Source organism: Zonotrichia albicollis, chromosome 3, assembly GCF_047830755.1.
Source record: "Zonotrichia albicollis isolate bZonAlb1 chromosome 3, bZonAlb1.hap1, whole genome shotgun sequence".
NCBI classification, from domain to species: Eukaryota; Metazoa; Chordata; class Aves; order Passeriformes; family Passerellidae; genus Zonotrichia; species Zonotrichia albicollis.
The window spans coordinates 20,403,536-20,422,079 of NC_133821.1; the positions used below are offsets into that span (position 1 = coordinate 20,403,536).

The 18,544-nt window shown below is 44.0% G+C and overlaps 2 protein-coding genes across 3 annotated transcripts in view; both read right to left on the reverse strand.

Annotated features, from left to right (window-relative positions):
- Positions 1–4,460, reverse strand: part of PPP1R21 (protein phosphatase 1 regulatory subunit 21) — a 31,836-nt gene extending 27,376 nt beyond the window's left edge. The window contains exons 1-3 of the mRNA XM_074536905.1: positions 4,199–4,460; positions 1,561–1,629; positions 1,026–1,172 (exon numbers count right to left, since the gene is read on the reverse strand). Of these exons, the coding sequence (XP_074393006.1) occupies positions 1,026–1,172; positions 1,561–1,629; positions 4,199–4,258 (276 nt within the window). The 5' untranslated portion in view covers positions 4,259–4,460. The remainder of the gene's footprint in view (positions 1–1,025; positions 1,173–1,560; positions 1,630–4,198) is intronic.
- Positions 4,461–11,655: 7,195 nt separating this feature from the next.
- The window catches only part of FOXN2 (forkhead box N2), a 33,716-nt gene continuing 26,827 nt past the window's right edge, over positions 11,656–18,544 (reverse strand). The window contains exon 6 of one of the 2 annotated variants that reach the window (XM_014270184.3): positions 11,656–18,290. In XM_014270184.3, the coding sequence (XP_014125659.1) occupies positions 17,773–18,290 (518 nt within the window). In that variant the 3' untranslated portion in view covers positions 11,656–17,772. The remainder of the gene's footprint in view (positions 18,291–18,544) is intronic. The other variant, XM_005491472.4, reaches the window with a different exon arrangement.

The following is an 18,544-nucleotide window of genomic DNA, read 5'->3' on the forward strand; positions in this document are numbered from 1 at the left end:
ACTCAGTGGCAATTGTTTGCAAAGCTACTAAAGACAGGCTGATGTCCTTGAAAATTTGGAAACACAGCTAGCAAAACAGTAACTTACACAGTTTGAAACAAAAGAACAGAAGGGTCAAGCTGCATTTGAAAGAACAATCTATTGTGGTGCATGAATAATGTAGTCAGAAGCACTGTGCTTGTGAAGGAACTGGACAGCAGAAAAATGGGCAAGAGTTTATGGGAAAAGTAGGAAGATGATCATATTACTAATCAATTAAATGATTTATTTAAAGCCAGTCTTGATAACTACAGTACATTGAGAAAAGACAGCACCAAAAAGAAAAGACAGCAGTAATAAACAGGGGATTCTTCATGAGGAAAGCACCAAGAAATGCTTGAGAATTAAGAATTACTGAAGTCCAAGCGCACCACCCCTAGAATTGTGATGTTACCTACAGAAGGCACAGCTGGCTTTAGAATATGACATCACAAGGTTTAATCAGCAAGCTTTTTGGCAGAAAAGATCACAGTGTTGAAATCATTCTGTCATTTTGAAATAACAAAGAATACAAGCTAAAAATTTAGATTTCAAAGCATTTGAAAAGATTCACATAGAAAAGCTATGATCACAAGCAGAAGAGTTAACTACCAACATCAAAATTACAAAGCAAAGAGGTGGGGATGGGAAATGAGGAGTGATCAGCTTTCTGCAGAGCAGCTGACTAATCACAGAGCTCTAAAGTATTTCCCACTTTTTTGAACACTTAATAAATATCCATAAAAGAAGACAGCAATTCAGCATCAGCCAGGTGACAGACTAGAAGAGTAGAGAACTACACAGCATGCATTATATATATATATATTTATATATCAATGTGTTTTATGGGTGTTTTCACTCACATCAGGTAAAATAACACAAGCTCTGACAAGAACACTCAGCTCAACCCTTGCCACAAAATACCTACTGCTAAAACTCAGGACAAGGCTCTGACAGGTGAGGAGCAGACATCTGCTAAGCAAGTTTTCTTTGCCTTCAGCACATACCTTGTTCTTTTTGCCCCGAGCTTCACTTAATGCAAGTTCATCCTGAAGCAGCTCCACCCGCTTGGCAAGTTGCTGATTCCTAAAGGTCAAGCTGTCCATTTCTTGTTGAAGTTTCCTCAGGGACTGATCCTTCATCTTCAGCTGCTCCTGAATGATTAAAAAAATTTAATTTTAAAATCTTCACATTTATTTTTACAAGTTAGAAACAAGTTAGAAAGTTGGTACACTTTTGAAACACTGAAGAGATAGAAAGTATCATTTCTGAACTAAAAAAAAATGTATTTCACTTCCTTGAGCTGGTCACAGATCATACCCAAGGAGCTATTTAATTCTATAATTATCAAGAATCAAACTTCCCCTTTTACAAACTCAGCACTTACAGAGAACAGGCCAGCTGCAAAACAGAAATTCTTTTACTAAAATCAAGCTTCCCTCTTCACTCTTTTATTGACATTACTTTTTAGTAAAAAGTACTCCTATACATTAATTTTGTCACAGCTTAGTCCACCTGACATGAGCAGTTTTTAGAGATTACCTTCAGTGAGGCAGAGTTTGCTTGCTCATCTACAACTCCTTTTTTCAGGACTTGGTTCTGAGCACGAAGCTGAAAAACAAGAGATGCCAGTGACCATGCAAGGCAGCAGAATGAACAAAAACCATCCATGAGAAAGTGCAGAAAGCATCACGTTCTCTCAGGAGAGTGCCAGGTGTGAATGCTTTTTCAAGTGCTCTCTTCAGGCAGATAGCAGTGGTGTCAGGTTTAAAAGGCATCCCATTCATATCCTGACTTGCCAAAGAACAAGAAGTAACTTTACCACCTGAACATTTTGGTCAAATACAACAGAATTCTTAATAAATACCCTTGGAGACCAGTTACTTAAATATAATTAAGATTTGAAGAACTAGGAACAAATAGGGAAAAGCTGCAACCTCTTCCCTGACTAATCAAGTTCTTGGTCACATTCAGGGCTATTTCTGTCTCTCCCCTCTTCTTCCCAAAACTGTTTATAACCAGTTCTGGAACACAAGCAGGACTTAAAGTCAAAATCTGTATCAATTCAAGAGGAGTTCAATGCACAATTACTTATTACCAGTGGCAGCAGATGATCCAGGGAGAACAGACTGACACAAAAAGCATACAAGGAAAAGCCCTCTAAGCCTTACTTATACAGTACCCAAAATCTGAGCTAAAATCACTGCAGTGAAAAGTGATCCTCAAGAAATCTATTTCCCACAGAGCCACTCCACAGAGTACCTCTACCCTGCAGCAGTGAGGATACTGGCACTTCCATCTTCCCATTCCTCAAAAATTGCTTGGATTCTGGTTTCTCCAAAGGCAGTTTGCATTCATTTGACATGTGTGAGTCCAGCTGTTGCAGATACAAACTAAAAGGGTTTGTGCAGGTATCTGGCAGGTGCATAAAAGGCAAGACTCAGGGTAAAACAGCAGTGGCTCATTGTTTCAGTGTGATGCCTGAGTATATTTGAAAGGTCAGAAGTCACTGCTAAGCTGTTTCCCCCGCAGTATTCCCACTGTGCTGCTCAGGCATCACAAAGGCAAGGCAAGAAACCTCCCAGAGAACACAGAAAAACTTCCAAGCATAGGTTTCCCTAGCAAGAAGGAGCAGTGCAGGAGTTTTCCACAGCTGTCTCTGGGCCACAGCTGCTACTGTAGGAGCAGAGAATGAAGCAGCTCAGTCCTGCTGCACCCACAGACCCAGCTGCAGTGGGACCCACACAGGCTGCCCCAAAGCTACTTTGGTTATTCCTTCAGGAGACAGCCAGCAGCTGCAACTTGTGTGTTTTCAGAGTCTCTTCTTCTCCTCATCCTCCTTCTGGACTGGTCTGTGAACCAAGAGGAAAAGCAATCCTTTGGCAGGGATTTCCCCCAGCACTGTTTGAGTCTGTCAGACTCTTGTCCACCTCTCTCCATGGCTTTCAGAGCACCTTCAGGTGAGCAGGCTACTCCAGGGCTACTCTCCCCTTCCACTGGACACAACAAGCAGCCAGCAACAAAGAGATGAGGGCTCTGCAAAGGAGAGTCCCACAATGAGCTGCACTGCACGAGAAATGGGATGAGATGAAAAAAAAAAAGCTCCAGAAAAGGAGAAATGGCACAGGCTCCATTCTCCACTTCTACACAGGAGAAGTGCATGGTGAAGCTCAAAGAAAGCTTCTGGGCACCATGATGCTAAAAGGAAGGATCCAGCAGCGGGAACTTTTGGAAGCCATAGTCACAAGTCCACATTTCCAATGCTCATTCAGGAATCAAGCACCAACATCCGTCCATTATCTCATCCTCAGCCACTACTGATCTCCAAGGAATAACAGAGCCTCTGTATAAAACAAGGCATGTGAATTCTGTGACCTACAGAGCTGCAAAGCAAATTAAATGTTTTTGAAACTATTTTGTGGCAGCACTAAAAGGCTTTCTATCTGCAAACTATTTAGATGCTACACATGGTGTTTTTGTAACAGTTCCAAGAAGAGTGTTTAGAGACATGGTTCTGTGAGCTGGGAAAGTGTCAAACACAGACAAGTGCCTTGTGCCACTTGCTGATGTGGGACTGCACAAAAAGTGCTACTTTTCTTCCCCAGGGCTGCTGGAGGACTCTGCCACTCCAGACCAAGAGTCTCCTCTTCCTTTCAGTGAAGAGGACAGAATGAAGGGCTCTGTGCTGAGCAAGGCTCCACTATTTCACCCCAGGCACCATGGAAAGGAAACGCATTCTCCACTATGGGTACACATCTTTGTAAAGCAGCACCAGAAAGGGGATGTAAAATCACCTGCGGCACAAGAAGGGGGACAGACAGGAGGCAAACGTGGAAGTAAATGTCCTGCTCGCTTCCAAGACACCGACACCGCCGAGCTCCCGCACCCGGGCGCTCACACGGCCGGCACCGGGACAAATGTTCACGGCCAAGCGGGTAAATCCAGGGCCCGAGCCCGCCTGGAAGCGGAGAGCAAGGGAAGCACGGCCGGTGTCAGTGCCCCGGCACAGCCGAGCCCGGCGTGGCTGTGCCAGCACGTCCTGCACACGGGGCCGCTCAGCCGCGCTCCCCCGGCACCGCAAACCCGCAGCTGCCGCCTCACGCCCGGGGAGGCACCCCCGGCACCCCGCGGAAAGCAGCGCGGCAGCCCCGGAGCTGCGGGCCCCGCTGGCGCCCGGTACCTTGGAGTACTCCTGGGCCAGCTTCTGGTACTTCCCCTGCAGCGCCGCCGCCGCCGCCATCTCCGCCCCGCCGGTTCGGCCGGGCTCGGCTGCACTCGGCCGGACTCGGGCGCTCCCGCCGGCCCCGCACGCCCGCGAATGGCAAGACGTACTTCCGGGTTCAGGGCGGCGGGAACGCGGTAACGTAACCGCGCCGTGCGCGAGGCGGCGGGGGCGGAGCTTTTAAGCCGCCGGCGCCGCCATCTTGACGCAACTTCCAAGATGGCGGCGGGAGGAGGGGGGCGTGGCTGCGGGGGTGGAGCTGGTCTGGTCACGTGATGCCGGCCGGCGAAGCGCTCGCAACGTTGCCTCGGCAACAGGCTACGGAGCGCTGTCCCGCCCAAAAAGCTTCGCCCGCGAACGGGGCTGCTGGTTCATGTCGCGATGATCGCGATGCTCCGGTGTCCCGGCGCCATCCCTGCCTGGCACCGTGCCCGTCCCGCGGCTCCCCGGCCGAGCAGCGCTGTCGGCAGGGGGAGCCCCGGGACTCGCACAGACGCTGAGGGAGCCGCGGGTATTCGCGGGCCCATGGCGGATCAGTGAGACAAAAGGCGGGTCCGACACTTCCCTCAGCGCCCAGTGCGGGTCAGTGCCTGCGCCCGGCTCTTCCCACAGCGTCCAGCCCTTAATGAAGCATGTGAAAAACGCCAACCACTTGTTTTAAATTTAAATTTTAATGATAATAAAATGGTTATTTAAAATACTAATATAATTAGAGTAATAAAAATTTTAGGCAATTTGGATTAGGACAATATGAGACAATAGAAACAAAGAGTTAGGGACAGTCCGGGTACCTCTTTCTGGGCAAAATAAGCCCGAAAAAGGACACACCTTAACAGAGGATTAACCCTTAAGAACAATAACCTGTTGCATATTCATACACCTCATACATGATGCATAAATTCCATTCAAACACAGGATTCTGTGTGTTCATCGTCAATTTCTTCCTCTGAATCCTAACGGCGTCTTCATGGCTGAGAGAGAGTTAGGAAGAAGTTCATTTCTTCTGATAATGGAGCAATAAATTCTTTTTCTCTGAAAGATTTAGGTGTCCTGTGGGTGGTATTTCTTATTCTTTTAAAAGTACCTTACATAGTAAAGTTTCTATTTTAGTATTATGTTATAACCTAAAACTATATTTAACACACTACTAAAAATATTAACACAGCATTACTTTCTAACACAACACATATAATATTCGTTTTAATGTTTGTGAAAAGCCAATCATAAAATACATATTTTTCACTAGGAGATGCTGAGTGTATCCATTATATCCCAGTGAAGGAGAGCACGGGTAGATCCTGGGCTGTGCATTGCCCTTTCCATGCAGAAACCTGAATTCCACAGTCTGGGGCATCTCTGAGAAGGGATCTCATCAATGCATGTAAATATCTCAGGGTTCCAAGGGGAGAGTGCCAGGCTCTGTTCAGTGGTGCCCAGGGGATGAGGAGCAATGTCTGTAAACTGAAACACAAGAAGTTCCACCTCAGCTCGAGGTGGAACATCTTGTGTTTCAGTTTACAGACATTGCTCCTTTACTCTGAGGGTGTAGGAGCAATTGTACACTCAATTTCTTTACACTGAGGGTGGCAGAGCCCTGGCACAGCTGTCCAGGGGGGCTGTGCAGTCTCCCTCCCTGCAGACATTCAGAGCCCACCTGGACACGTCCTGTGCCACCTGCTCCAGGTGACCCTGCCCTGGCAGGGGGTTGGAATGGAGGATTTCCTGAGATCCCTTCCGACCCTAACAATTCTGTGATTCTGTGATCCTGGCTTTCTGCACCCAGTGTTGTCCTGGAGGGGCCTTTCTCTGCTCCCTTCTCTCCAGTGGGTAGGTCTCTGTTTCAGAGCCATCTTTGAGCTTCTCCAGCATTCAGCCATTCTTCTGAGACTGCTGAGGCTCTGCTGCTTACCTCACATTTGCTTCTTTATCCTCAGACTGGCCAAACATTTAAACGTGTATACACCATCAGCACACTTCAAGCAGAATATGAAAATATCATAAAAGGTGTATTTAGTACTGCCAGTCAGTGCAGAATTTTCTGAACAGATGACTGGAAACAGATGTATAAGGAAAAGAGTAATAAGGCAAAAATGTGATGAGACTTCACCAGTATATGCTGAGCATCTGGTGATTTGCAGGTTAAGGGCTTCCTGGTCTAGGACAGAGATGTAGCAGCAAATTATTATTTTTGTTCTGTTTCCATGGTATTTTTTTCCACTTGATTTCAGCACGGTGTCTTCATAGCTGTTCCTCAGTAGTGGGTAGTGCTAGAGGTGATAAATCATCTTTTTGTTACCTCCTTTTGTCTTTGTTCCCCTGGGCAAAGTAAGTAGGAGTGGATAGAAGGTGCCCATAATGAAAGCTCATTTTTTCCTTAGTCTTGAGGCTTTGATGGTGTGTGCTGTTCTTTTGCTGATCACAGTAGTGAAGTTGGCAAGCCCTAAATATGACACAGGGGCCAGATTAGTAAACATGTTTGTGTCTCCACAGGAAGCCTTAGTGTTGGAGGACATGTTGCTGATCCCTATTGCCAACAACAGCACTGAGCATTTTTAGGAAGTGTAAAAGGGGAGATAGGCAAAACACACACTGTCATCATTCATCCAAATGATCTTGCTGCTGTTCTGCTTGACTAGAAGAGCTTAAACAGCAATCCTGGAATAAGAAATAAGGAAGCTCTAGTTTTGAACTATTAGAGCAGATACACTTCTCTTTCCACTCCATTTTGCATCCCCTACAGAAGTTTTCTAGCAAAGCCAATGGGGTTTGCAACTGCTGCAAACAGATCAGGGTTAAGAGCAGCATGCCTTCCATGGTACATCCTTAAATGTCAGGGCAGTAAATTTTGTATAGCAAAATTATTTAAAGCCTTTACATTTGACTCCAGCCTGTACTTTTAAGTTTGCATTTTCTAGGATGTGTCTTTCATTGAAATGTTACACTGAAATACTTTGAACACACTTTGCAAGCACTCCCGAGGTTGTGCTGCCTCCAGAGATGCTTTTGTGATGCAGTTCTCCCCTGTCTCTGGTGCACTGAATGCTGGCAGAGAGGTTTCACAGCTGAAAGCTGGGAGAGGAGCTCAGGGAATTACAGTGCCTGGTTGTGGCAGAATGAATTGCTTCCCCACTGACAGCAGCAGTGCTCCTGGCTGGGCAGAGAGCACTCGGAGTGAAAGAGCACAGAATTTATTCTCCTGCATCCACGCAGAGTGACAAGACCCAAGTGTACCTCATATAGGGCATTTATCACAGGAGGCAATGCCAGTTGTTGGAACAAGTGAAAGGAGCGAATGAAAGCTGGGTGCCCTTACTGCTTTAAGGCTGAGAGCTGGCTGAAGGATTTTTAGGCTCACCAGAGCAGCCCTACTGCAGTGTATTTAAGAATCAGGCCAGCCTCTTGTGTTTTACAGTAGTTCTGTCTCTTGCCCAGTTTCTCACTGATCCCAGAGTCCCTGTAATATCAAGAACATACAACCTTGTAATTTATCAATTATCCCATGGTGGCTCTTGGCAAACAGCTTCAGCAAATTTCCCTGGAAACACAGGTGACCAAAGTTAATTAGTTTGTTTGTTTATTGAGGTTTTTTTTCCCTCTCTTGCAGGAAATTCTCAGATTCATCCACCTGATTTGCTGTGGCAGCTGCGAGTGCTACTTCCCCAAACATCAGCTGTGCAAAAAATATCTTCCTTGTTCTGTTTCCTCTCAAGCACATCCTCAATTCTCACCTCTCCCTGGAGAGCCAGGCTGTCCCAGCACTCAGGGACGTGTCACCACAGCGTGGTGTCCTGAGGCTCCCACAGCCCTGACTCAGTAATTGCAGGGGACTGCTCCTCTTGGCAGGAGTGTGGAGTGGGAGAGCTCATGGGAGTGGAATGCCAAGCAGTGTGGGGTGTTTGGCACAGGACCCCCAAAATACAGCTTTCTGTGCCCCACCCACGGGAATAAATACAGGTTATGGCAGCAGGGCTTAATGCAAGCTCAGAGGTGACGTGTGGAGGAAAGGAATCCCTCCCAACACTCATGGCAGTTTTGTTTCCATGGGGAGAACAGACAGCAAAGGACAGACAGAGGCTGTCCTTCCCTCCTGTCTCTGCTCAGCAGCTGCTACAATGGGTGTTGAATTCTAGGTGCTGTCTCAAGACAATGAATTTGTTTAAGAATTACAGTGATTGTTTCAAAATCATCCTACTTTCAGGCTCATTTCTCCTCCCTTCTCAAACCGTGTCTTTTCCTCTGTCTTATTTGTCAAAACTTTTACTCACAGACCCTGGGAATAGGTGCAGATAAAGAAATAAACAAAGATCATATTTCATCTTATCCAGCATGTTTTCTATGCTTTGGGAAAATAAACTTCATTGTCATCACTTATGTCCTCAAAAGTACTCACAACAAAAGGGTTTCTAAGAGACAGGAAAAATTCAAAAATGATTGGAAGGGAGCCATCTTCAGTCATCAGACTATCACAAGCAGCAAATAAACCACATCCTCGGAAGCTGCAAGCACCCGAAACTGGTGTTTTGTTTCTGTTCTCGTAGCAACGGCAAGTCTGAACAGCAGGATGTGTGCTCACAATGCACGCTCGTTATTTCTCATGGTGACTGTAACACGCTGCTCGTTAAGAATAACCTTTCACCTCGGCAAAACCTGATTGCTTTGATAAAAAAAAGGGCAAGCAGTAAAAAAAAAAAAAAGAAAGAAAGAAAAAAAATGGTATATGTATGTACAGATAGTGCACCTCACAGACCAGTTTAGTTATTATTCATTATTGTGATTTCAGTGTTCCCACAGCATTTAAAAATAGAAATGGGAACAAGTATCTCTCTCTCTCTCATGTCCCTTCCCAGCCCATAGGTTGAATAGCTTGAGTCATCTATAGGGTGTGTGCATGGCCAGGGGAGCGGTGCCTTTGTACAGAAAGAAATTGCTGAGGACGAGAAGATGGAAAAAGTGAGCAGGCAGCTGCCTGTGATAAGTCAGAGCTGAACTTTGCAGCTCACATTCCACGTGGGTACAGCACATACCAGCCCTGCGTGCAGCAGCAGGAACTGCTGTCCCTCCACAGCAAATCCTTACTGATAGTCACTCCAGAAACCAGCAGAACTTAATAACAGCTCAAAAAGTCTGGGTTTTTAATGTGGAATTCCCCCTCTCCGGAGAAGTGAAACCTCTTCTCTAACTGTGCCATCTTTTGTTGAAGGTCTGTGCATCTTCTGCAGCCTTGTTTCTTGCTTTTCTTCACACTTGAAGGGGCCATAGCTGACAAAACTCAGCCTGGCTAGAACTGCCCACACTGAAATCCCTGAGTCTTGCACATTTGCTGGCGAAAGAAAAATAAAAGCAATATACATTAAATCCCAGGAAAGAAATTGCCTGATTTCATAGAGAATAAATAATGGAGGAGGAGCATTGTGAAGATTATGGTGTGAGAAGTGGATGCTCTCTTGTGTGCCCCAGTTGAGATACAGATCTGCAAGCCTTGGGAAGAAGTCCTGACTTAGCCATGCAAGGAACATCCACAAACCTGGAGCTGTTACCACAGCAAAGATGTCATGGCTTTGTCTTCTCTCTGGTGACACACACATGAGCAGAGAAAGGAGAGAGCTGGGAGGTCTACCAGGAGTTTAGGGGACATTTTGATCAGAATAATTCCTGTTCATGATCTACTTTTTATGATTATTTTTTAAAGGACTGTGGTGCCTCTGGGAATAATTTGGACTTTTGGAATGAGCTGAAGCCAGGTCTCTGATGTGTAAAGACCAGGATGCAAAAGAAGAAGGGGATGGAGGAGATGTGGGGCAGGGCTCCTCACTGACAACGCAGGGAGAAGGCACAAAACACCACACAGGATGAGAAAGCCACAAACAGGTTTTTGGGCAGCATGAGCCCAGAGATGGGAATGGGAGCTTGGAGCAGTGCAAGGGAGGATTAAAAGGCAGCAGGAGAATATCCTGATCAAATCAACTGCTGGGAAAAGTGCCTTGGCAGGGACAGGTTTGTCTTTGTGCATTAGTGAACTGGGAAGGAGATACAGCACAAGGAGCAAGGTGGTGTCAGTTTCAAACCCTAACAACAGGAGCAGGAAGAATCCTAGGTGGGATTATGAGGCTGAGATGAACTACTAGCATTTAAAATATGAATAATCTAAATTATTTTTAAAATTTAATGCAGTTGTGGGGAGGAAGGGCTTGTGCAGTTCTCAGTGTTTTTTCTTTTGTTGTTGTTGTTATGATACTGACCAGTTATAGCAGCATTATCTCAGCTGAATGAGATATCACAATAAGAAGGTAGCAGTGGACTTGAGTGCACTTACAGGGATGTGTAGTAATTAATCAAAGAGTGACACAGTTGGTCAGATTTTTTTTTTCTTTTTTTTTTTTTAATACCAGAGTAGCATTCCAGGCCTCTACATTTTAGAAAGAAATAAAATGCAGTCAACTATTAAAAAAAAGCCACACCAAACAACCCCCACTAAAAAACACCAACAAAATTTCTCTGTAGAATTATCTGTAATTATCTTAATCATTATCTGTAATGATTTAAAAGAACTAAAATTTTCCTGTATTAAAACCCCTCAAATTTTAAAATGACATAATTTTTTTCAAATGCCTTTAGGTAAGATGACAAGCTTCTTAAGCTAGATGAAATACAGCTAGAAACAAGAGAACACATAATATTACTAAAAATCGAAGCCTAATTGTTATTGCCACCAGCACTCATTCACTTGAAATCCAGCATTCCTTAGAAGGAAAGCAGGGGTGAGCCACTTGCACAAGCCAGCAAAGAAAGGAAGATTCCCAGAACAACAATGCAGGATTTTCACCTCTAATTGTGTCCCATATTTCTGCGTATAGATCAGAGCTAAAATGAAATTTGGTATCGAGCTCTACCTGGGGCGGTTTTGCTTCTCCTTGTTCTGAGACATTATCCGTGACAAATAAAACAGCACCACTGCGAGGAGCAGGGCATTTGTGAAGTTGGGCACCAACAAGTAGGGATTAACCAGCACACTGGAAATAATGAACCTTGACAGATCTAGGGTTAAATACTTTAAAATTAGATCCTGCTGAAAGCCGAATCTGGTTTCTTAGCAACGGCCACACGGGATGCTGCTGTCACTCAGAGGATGCTTCTCTGGGGAGTTCACATCACGCTCCCAGAAAATGGGCTCTGATTGGGGCAAGGTGACATCATATTTTAAGGCAGCAGCCAACACGATTGCACTCCAGTTAATACCCAGAGATTTAAGGAAACATCTTCTCTTTTGGAATGGCCCAGCTCTGCCCACACCTCACCTGACCCCAGGGAAGAGCGTGCGCAGAACAGCGGGACGTGTCGGCCAGCACATCACAGCCAAACTCAACAGGTGGAGTTTTCATCTTTTAAATTACTCAGAGCCAAAAAAAAAAAAGCAAAATGCCTGCTATTTGTGGAGACCTGACTTGTTCAGAGCATGGAAACCTCCAAAGCCAGTGAGAGAGAATAAAATGTACCCTTACTGAAAATAACCAAAAATTCAGTTTGCTGAGCTAATTTTAGCACTTGTAACAACTGCGAACCTACTGGATTTTAGTTAGGAATCAAGATACCAAGTTAATTAAATTTTTAAAAAAGCCATTGAGTCACAAAATCTGTTTTTCAAAGCAGTTTTGTGTTAAGATTGGTACAGGCACCTACAGAGACATTTCTGAACATCTGCCTGGCAACTCTGAAGCACATAAGCACATCAGAGCATCTGAGATTAGTCTGAGAGGACCCATCTTGCATTTCTAAGTATGAAAATACCCAAATTCTGAACTGCTATCAGCACCTCTGGAATGGATACAGAAATTGGGTATTCAGTCCAACACAGTACACTGCCTGTTAGAGCCTGGAGAGTCAAGATTTCAGGGAAATGGAGATTATGGAAACCAGCATAAAAACAACACTCAGGTAGACATATCTAGATTTAGGACACTGGATGTCCTTCTCTGAACATTGAAAGAGCACAGACAGGTCCTTCTTTCTTTATTTTGGGCAGGCTGTGCCAAAAAGCTGCTCTTGGTGAGCAGGAATGTCACCAGGAGGGATCGCAAAGATCATGACAGATCTCATTAAATCAACTTGCAGGTCATGAACTACCAAATTTCCTGCTGGCTGGGGCCTCACCATTTGGCAGTGCTGGAGGAGAACAAAGATAGGGACATACTAGCTGACAACAGGATTACTCAACTGCATGTGAGCAGGTGAAGGCCATGCAGGCAAGAGTGCTGCAAAAGCAGGGAAATATTGAGGCCAGGTTTCAGAAAAAAGCACTCAGAAAAAAGAGTGGTTTTCACTCTTCTCCTCATGCACGTGCCAGCAGGCTGGCTTCAGCCTGGAACTGAGGTACAGAAAAGTGGTTAAGAGGAATGAAGATCATGTCTTCCAAAGGGAAAACAAATAATTCTGGTTTGTTTAACAAGTCAAGAGTCTAAGGAGGGAAATGATTGCTTTTGTAGTGATGCAATAGGAAAATAAACAGGCTGCTGTTTAACGAAGAGCTGTTCAAATGAACCCTGGCAAAGGGTAGGTGGTGATTCTATGTCAGCTCTGAGGAGTTTACAGCAGTAAAAGCAGGCAGCTGCTGGAGGAAAGGGGAGAAAAAACACCAAAGACTTCAGTTCTGAAGACTGAAAATTCAAGCAGAGGTGATATTGTCCACCTTCCCAGATGTGATAACCACCCTCATGGGTAAAAACAGGGAAGATTTTTTATGGCAAAATATGCGGGGAAAGTTCACAGTAACAGCACTGCTGGACTACTATGTAATTACCTCTAAGCTACATGTATTCACTCAGACTACTGAAAATAAGAGTATTTACAGCTACCTGTAACCTCAACACATGTGAAAGAATAACCATAGTCATCTGTGTCAAATTTAGACAACCATTTTTTCCAAATATATCTACTCTATTAGGTATTTCTTCAACAACTGTCCTTAAAGTACAGCTGGTGTAAGTGCATAATTGCTGCAGTTAATGCTTTATTTTGAGAGTTGTGGCTCCATACAGAGGATAATTTCCAGCAAAGTCATAACAGAGGAAAGCACTCCTGGGAAATTTAACAACAAGCTCAAGGTTCTCAGAATAATATAGTGAAATAACAATTAGAAAGGTATCATTAACATATGATACATGGCTGTGATTTTGTCCAAACTAATTAGTGCAGTTGTTCTCTCATTAGTCTATTAAAATGAACACTAAATCAAATTTATTAATAGTGCACACATACTGTGTAATGTGTGATTTAAATTTTGTTAGATACAGCAATAAAACAAGTCTCTGTTATCACCTGAAGTACTGAGAAGGTTGCATTGTCATCAGATCCTAGAGAGCAAGCTTAACTCAGAGATACCAGTGGGTTAAACAAATAAAAATACAAGAGACGGACAATGTCTGCTTTTAACAGAGATAAACATCATGTCACATCTCGTTTTCCTGCTCTGGTGGAAACCTCCCTCTTGGGCACTGCAAGGGCACACACCATGTGTGTGCATTTGGGAGAAAAGCTGGCCCAGGAGCAGCAAGCTGAGGTATAAATGGGATAGGGAATATTATTGCTGCTAGTAAGAGCTGTTCTTCCCTCCTGTGTGCTTTCCATAAGGCCTGCTGTATAAACAACGAACAGATATCATAAATCGTTATCTAGAGAAAGTAAATACTGGAAAAAAAACCCAAGCAAGACCTATGCTGCTTTATCCAGGGACTCATTTTTTTAACTACCTGTCTTGTACTAGGCTGTTGATCTTTGAGTCTCATCCAAGCAACTTGGCCACAGTAATGCAGGCACAGAATAGCAAATAATCACAGATGTGATCTTTCATCAGCAAAAGATTCAAGCTAGTTCTGCTTAAACAAGTGCTTTGCACTGGAGAGCAAAAGTCAGGCAGTAGTGTTTTCAGCAATTTCCAAGATGTCAAAACATTCCTTAGGTTCCAGGTTAAAGGGTGAAACCTTAATGAAATGCTCTTCAAACATGAGGGGCCAGCTATGGATGAATGTGGCTGTAAGCAAATCCTGCTATGGACTGACAGGTATTTCACAGATGACTTCCAGACACATGCAAACATCTTACCCAGCCCACAATGAATCACACACTGGGCTTTTCACACTAGTCCAGTCTCGTGGAAAAGGTTTAAATGGGAAGGTGGAATGTTCAGCACCATCTGAGACCACAGGCAGGGTCTGCAGACAAAGAGAGAACACAGCCTTTCTGTTTGCAATGCTGTTTATTTTAGAAAAGCCCCTTTGATCATCTGAATGAAAAATGTGGGCAGAAAAGTCACAAATGTTATAAAACAAAGTTTATTCTGCAATATTTTGTCATAATGAATTGCATCTCTTTGGTAAAAATAAAATTTATAAACATTTTAATTAACAGAGATTAGCATACAAAAACTAAACTTTTGTAAATCGTCTTTAAAACGGGTAAAGGACTAAACCAGAGGAAAACGGTTAGAATTGGTCACCTACTGGCAAAATTATTCTAAACAAACCCAAGGACACTGCTTATGCTACATTAGAAACAAGCTAACGGGAATGGTTTTAAAACAACTCTGGTTCATTTGATCAGAAAGCATTCTTACAATTCACTTTTAAATAAATAATAGTTACAATGAATTGGCAATTATAAAATGTTTTATATCACTATATGGCAGTAACATAATACTTTTAATTATGCACTTTTTAGTTTGAAGAAATGTACATTTATAAAACTGACTTGATAATGGCACTGGCAGTTAGATGTGAAGAATGTGCTTTAAGATAAAATAGCAGGTGCAACATTTAAAATATTTTACCTTTTCTTTTCAATAAATATTTTGACCACACCATTATTAACGTGTATGAGTATACTTTGCTTTAATTAAAGCTTGTACTTTTCAGGTTGTTGAAAAGTTGCAAACCCCACAACTTCCATTTTGCAGTTGGATTTAAAAACGTTTGATGTGACTTCTGCAGATCAGTAATTTAGGACTGGAATCTCAAAAGCCAGTACAGGTCTGTAAAGTAATCACATCAGATTTACCCTGAACAGAGCAACCTCCCTTGAACACAGGTCTCATACACTTCTTCACTGCATTTAAAGAACTGAATGTGGTTCATTAATACTTTTCTTGCCAAAATCTATCCAAGTCAACCATTGGCATCAACATTTTACATATGTCACTAAAAAAAACCCAAAGCCCAACAATCAAAATAACTTTTAATTATACTCCATTTATACTATATACACCAGGGTCTTTAACTGAGGTGGCAAACAAATCCGAACCCAACAGATATGTAAGAGAAAGGAAGGGCAGCTCTCCTCCCACTGCCAAGAGAGGTGTTCCACAGCCGAGCTGCCAAACACGTGGGCAGAGCCTGGGACAAGGAGTGGGACAGGGCAGGGGCACAGCTCATCTGCCTTCCCCTTTGGAAGCAGAGAGGGAAGACAGCAAAGCAGGAAGGGCAGGAAGAGCACGGCCCCGCTGCACGGCTCTGTGTCCCAGGGAAAGGCTGCTCCCCCCTTCCACCATTCCAGTTCTCCCAGCTGTAAGGATGGATGGGATGCAGCTTCTGCTGCTAACTGCTGATCAGGAACTGGTTCTCACTGGTCACTGCATGTGGTGATTAAATCTAGCATCCAATCCTTCAGATATGCTGAAGTCATTGTCACCAACTTCAGGGTTAACAGCAGCACAGCCACACTCCCAGTAAGTACTAACACCCTCCAAGTTTATCTGAGGCAAAAAATAATTCAGAACCAAATCAAACCATGGAGTTGACTATGAACACAGCTCATCCAGAATACCTGGACCTTGGTCCAGCTTTCACTGGAAGCCACAGAAAGCTGCAACCACTTCAGCAGGAGCCAGGCAGCTGCACCCCTCTGCAAGAGTGTGACACTGAAATCACGGCACTGAGCAAACCTCAGGCTGCCCACAGTATTTCTGTGTATCTGAACCCTCCTTTTCACACTGACACAAGCTCTGCCCTTCACAGTTTTCCATGAGAGTTCAAAAGCAACCCATGAGCAAGAAGAAGCAGTTCCACCAAGCATTCACATCTTCAGCTCCTGAAATCCTAAGAACCACTGCTGTTGGTACTTAATTTTCCTTTAAATGGCGAGTTTTACCCCTACCCATCAGTATTACATCCCATACCAGATCTAATTGGCTAATGCAGCACTTGTGATAGCCAGAACACACACACATCTGCACACACATTGCCCTGTTACAGGTGTAGGCTAACAGGAATGAAGCAGAGTATTTTCCTTCCCTTTCAAGAAATAAAACAAATCATTCTTAAAACTGAATTGGATAAAGAAAAAAAAACAAAACGAAACAAAAAAAAAAAACCCGCAAAAACCTTTTTTTTCTCTCCTAGTGTTTGTGCTTTAAATTCCAAAACACCAAGAACCTCAAATATTTCAGGCTTGATCCAACAGCCATTGAGTCAGCAGGAGCACCACCATTGTCTTCAAGATGCACTGGAATGGGCCCTCAGAGCAACAGACCTTCAGCAGCATGGCTGTGTTTGCACTGGAAGTAGACAGCTCAGGATTTGTGAAGAGACTGACGAATAAGGAAAAAAAAGAAAAAAAAAAGGGGCAAAAAACCCACACTAGTCTAAGAAAGGCATTCAAATAGCCAGGAAAATACTCCCTTAGGGAAAGGTTAACTTTTGGCTGAATCCAGCACTGTTTTCAACAGTGGACATTGGCTTCCTAAGTGGCTCTGCTCCTAATTTTCACCCAGCTTGCCCAACACCCGGTGGAAGCAGTAGCTTCACGTTGGTGAGAACATTTATGGCACATCATGCTACCTTTCAGCAACAGGAAAGATGACCTTGGATAGCTGTATACAATTCTGCAACATACTTAAGGCATCCTTGTATGTACAGTACTGTTAAAACCCACTCCAACAGAACTGCTTACCCATTTTTGAACAGATAATTAAAAATAAAAAAAAGGCATAATCTACAGGAAGATGTAAGTAATCACCACTGATTTTAAAAGAAAAATAGGGATAAAGTTCAACATACCACAAAAAAACCCATTTTTTGGCTGAAGGATGTCTAGGAACTATAAAGAGATTCTCTTATTGCAAAATGAATTTGAATCCTTTACATGGAAGTCAGAGCCCTTAGACAGAACAAAATTCACCTCTGCAGAGGGGACCAGCAGAGGTGTAAATATGATCCACAGTGTGCATCTGAAAAAACACATCTCTGAAAAAAAATAAATTCATCTACTGAAAAGAAAAAAACAATTAAGAAGTGATCATTAAGAAGTATGCTTTTGGGTTTTCACAAGTCATGCATACCTTCTAATTTGAGAAGATTAAATATTTTCTTTTTAGGTGGTGATTTAAAAATAAATGGCTAAATTATAGTTTGTGCCAAAAATTAAAAAAAAAAAAAAAAAGCAGTGAGTCCTCTTATGGCTTTGATCTCCCTTGTGAAGGGCAAAAGTAGAAGAGTATTGCCACAATTAAAAAAAATATATGTATATATTCAACACTGACAAACACACTATTTTTTCCTCTGCTTGTGACAGTGGGTCTTTGCAGTACTTATTAAGGAACTCAAGCACGTTTGGATGCCAGCAAGGTGGAGCAGAGACCCCGCCGCTTCCTTCAGCTCCTCGTCGATCTCCTGGCACAGCTCCTCGAGTACTTTCTGGCTGGGCTGGCTCTCCTTGGAGCCGTCTCCACACGGCTGGGCCGCATAGCCACTGTCCCCCAGGGGATCGTCCTCGTAGTCGCCGTCCGTGTCCACCTCGCTGTGGAAGCCCTCGCTGCCGTCGCTGCCCTCGTGGCTGGCCTTGGAGATGAACTCGTACACCTCGTCCAGGGAGGACAGGGAGGACACGCTGGAGCGGGAGGCGCAGCGCTGCGAGCCCACAGAGCTGGCGCTGTAGTTGTGGTCCTCGCTCGGGTCGATGTTGGCGGCTGTGGAGTCGCCCTCGGGCAGGCCGATGGAGCTGGGGGCGTCGAAGGCGCTGCCGTAGCTCCTCTTCTTGGGTGTCTTCAGAGGCTGAGGTTTCTCACCTGTGAGGAACGAGATGTGTCAGTGGGCAAATGGCCCAGAGAGATCACCTGTGCCTGGCTGGCTGCAAGGGAAACTGAATTCGTCACAACGTGCCCATTTACTGTCACCCACAGAGGACAACTGTCACCACCTAATCTCAGCTAAGAGCTAGAGGAGCAGAGGGGGGAAATGATGCCTCTGGTCTTAGCTTTTATATTTTTCAGATTCTGTGCTGCTTTGGTGTGTAGTTCTGAGCTTCATATTAGGGGATAGT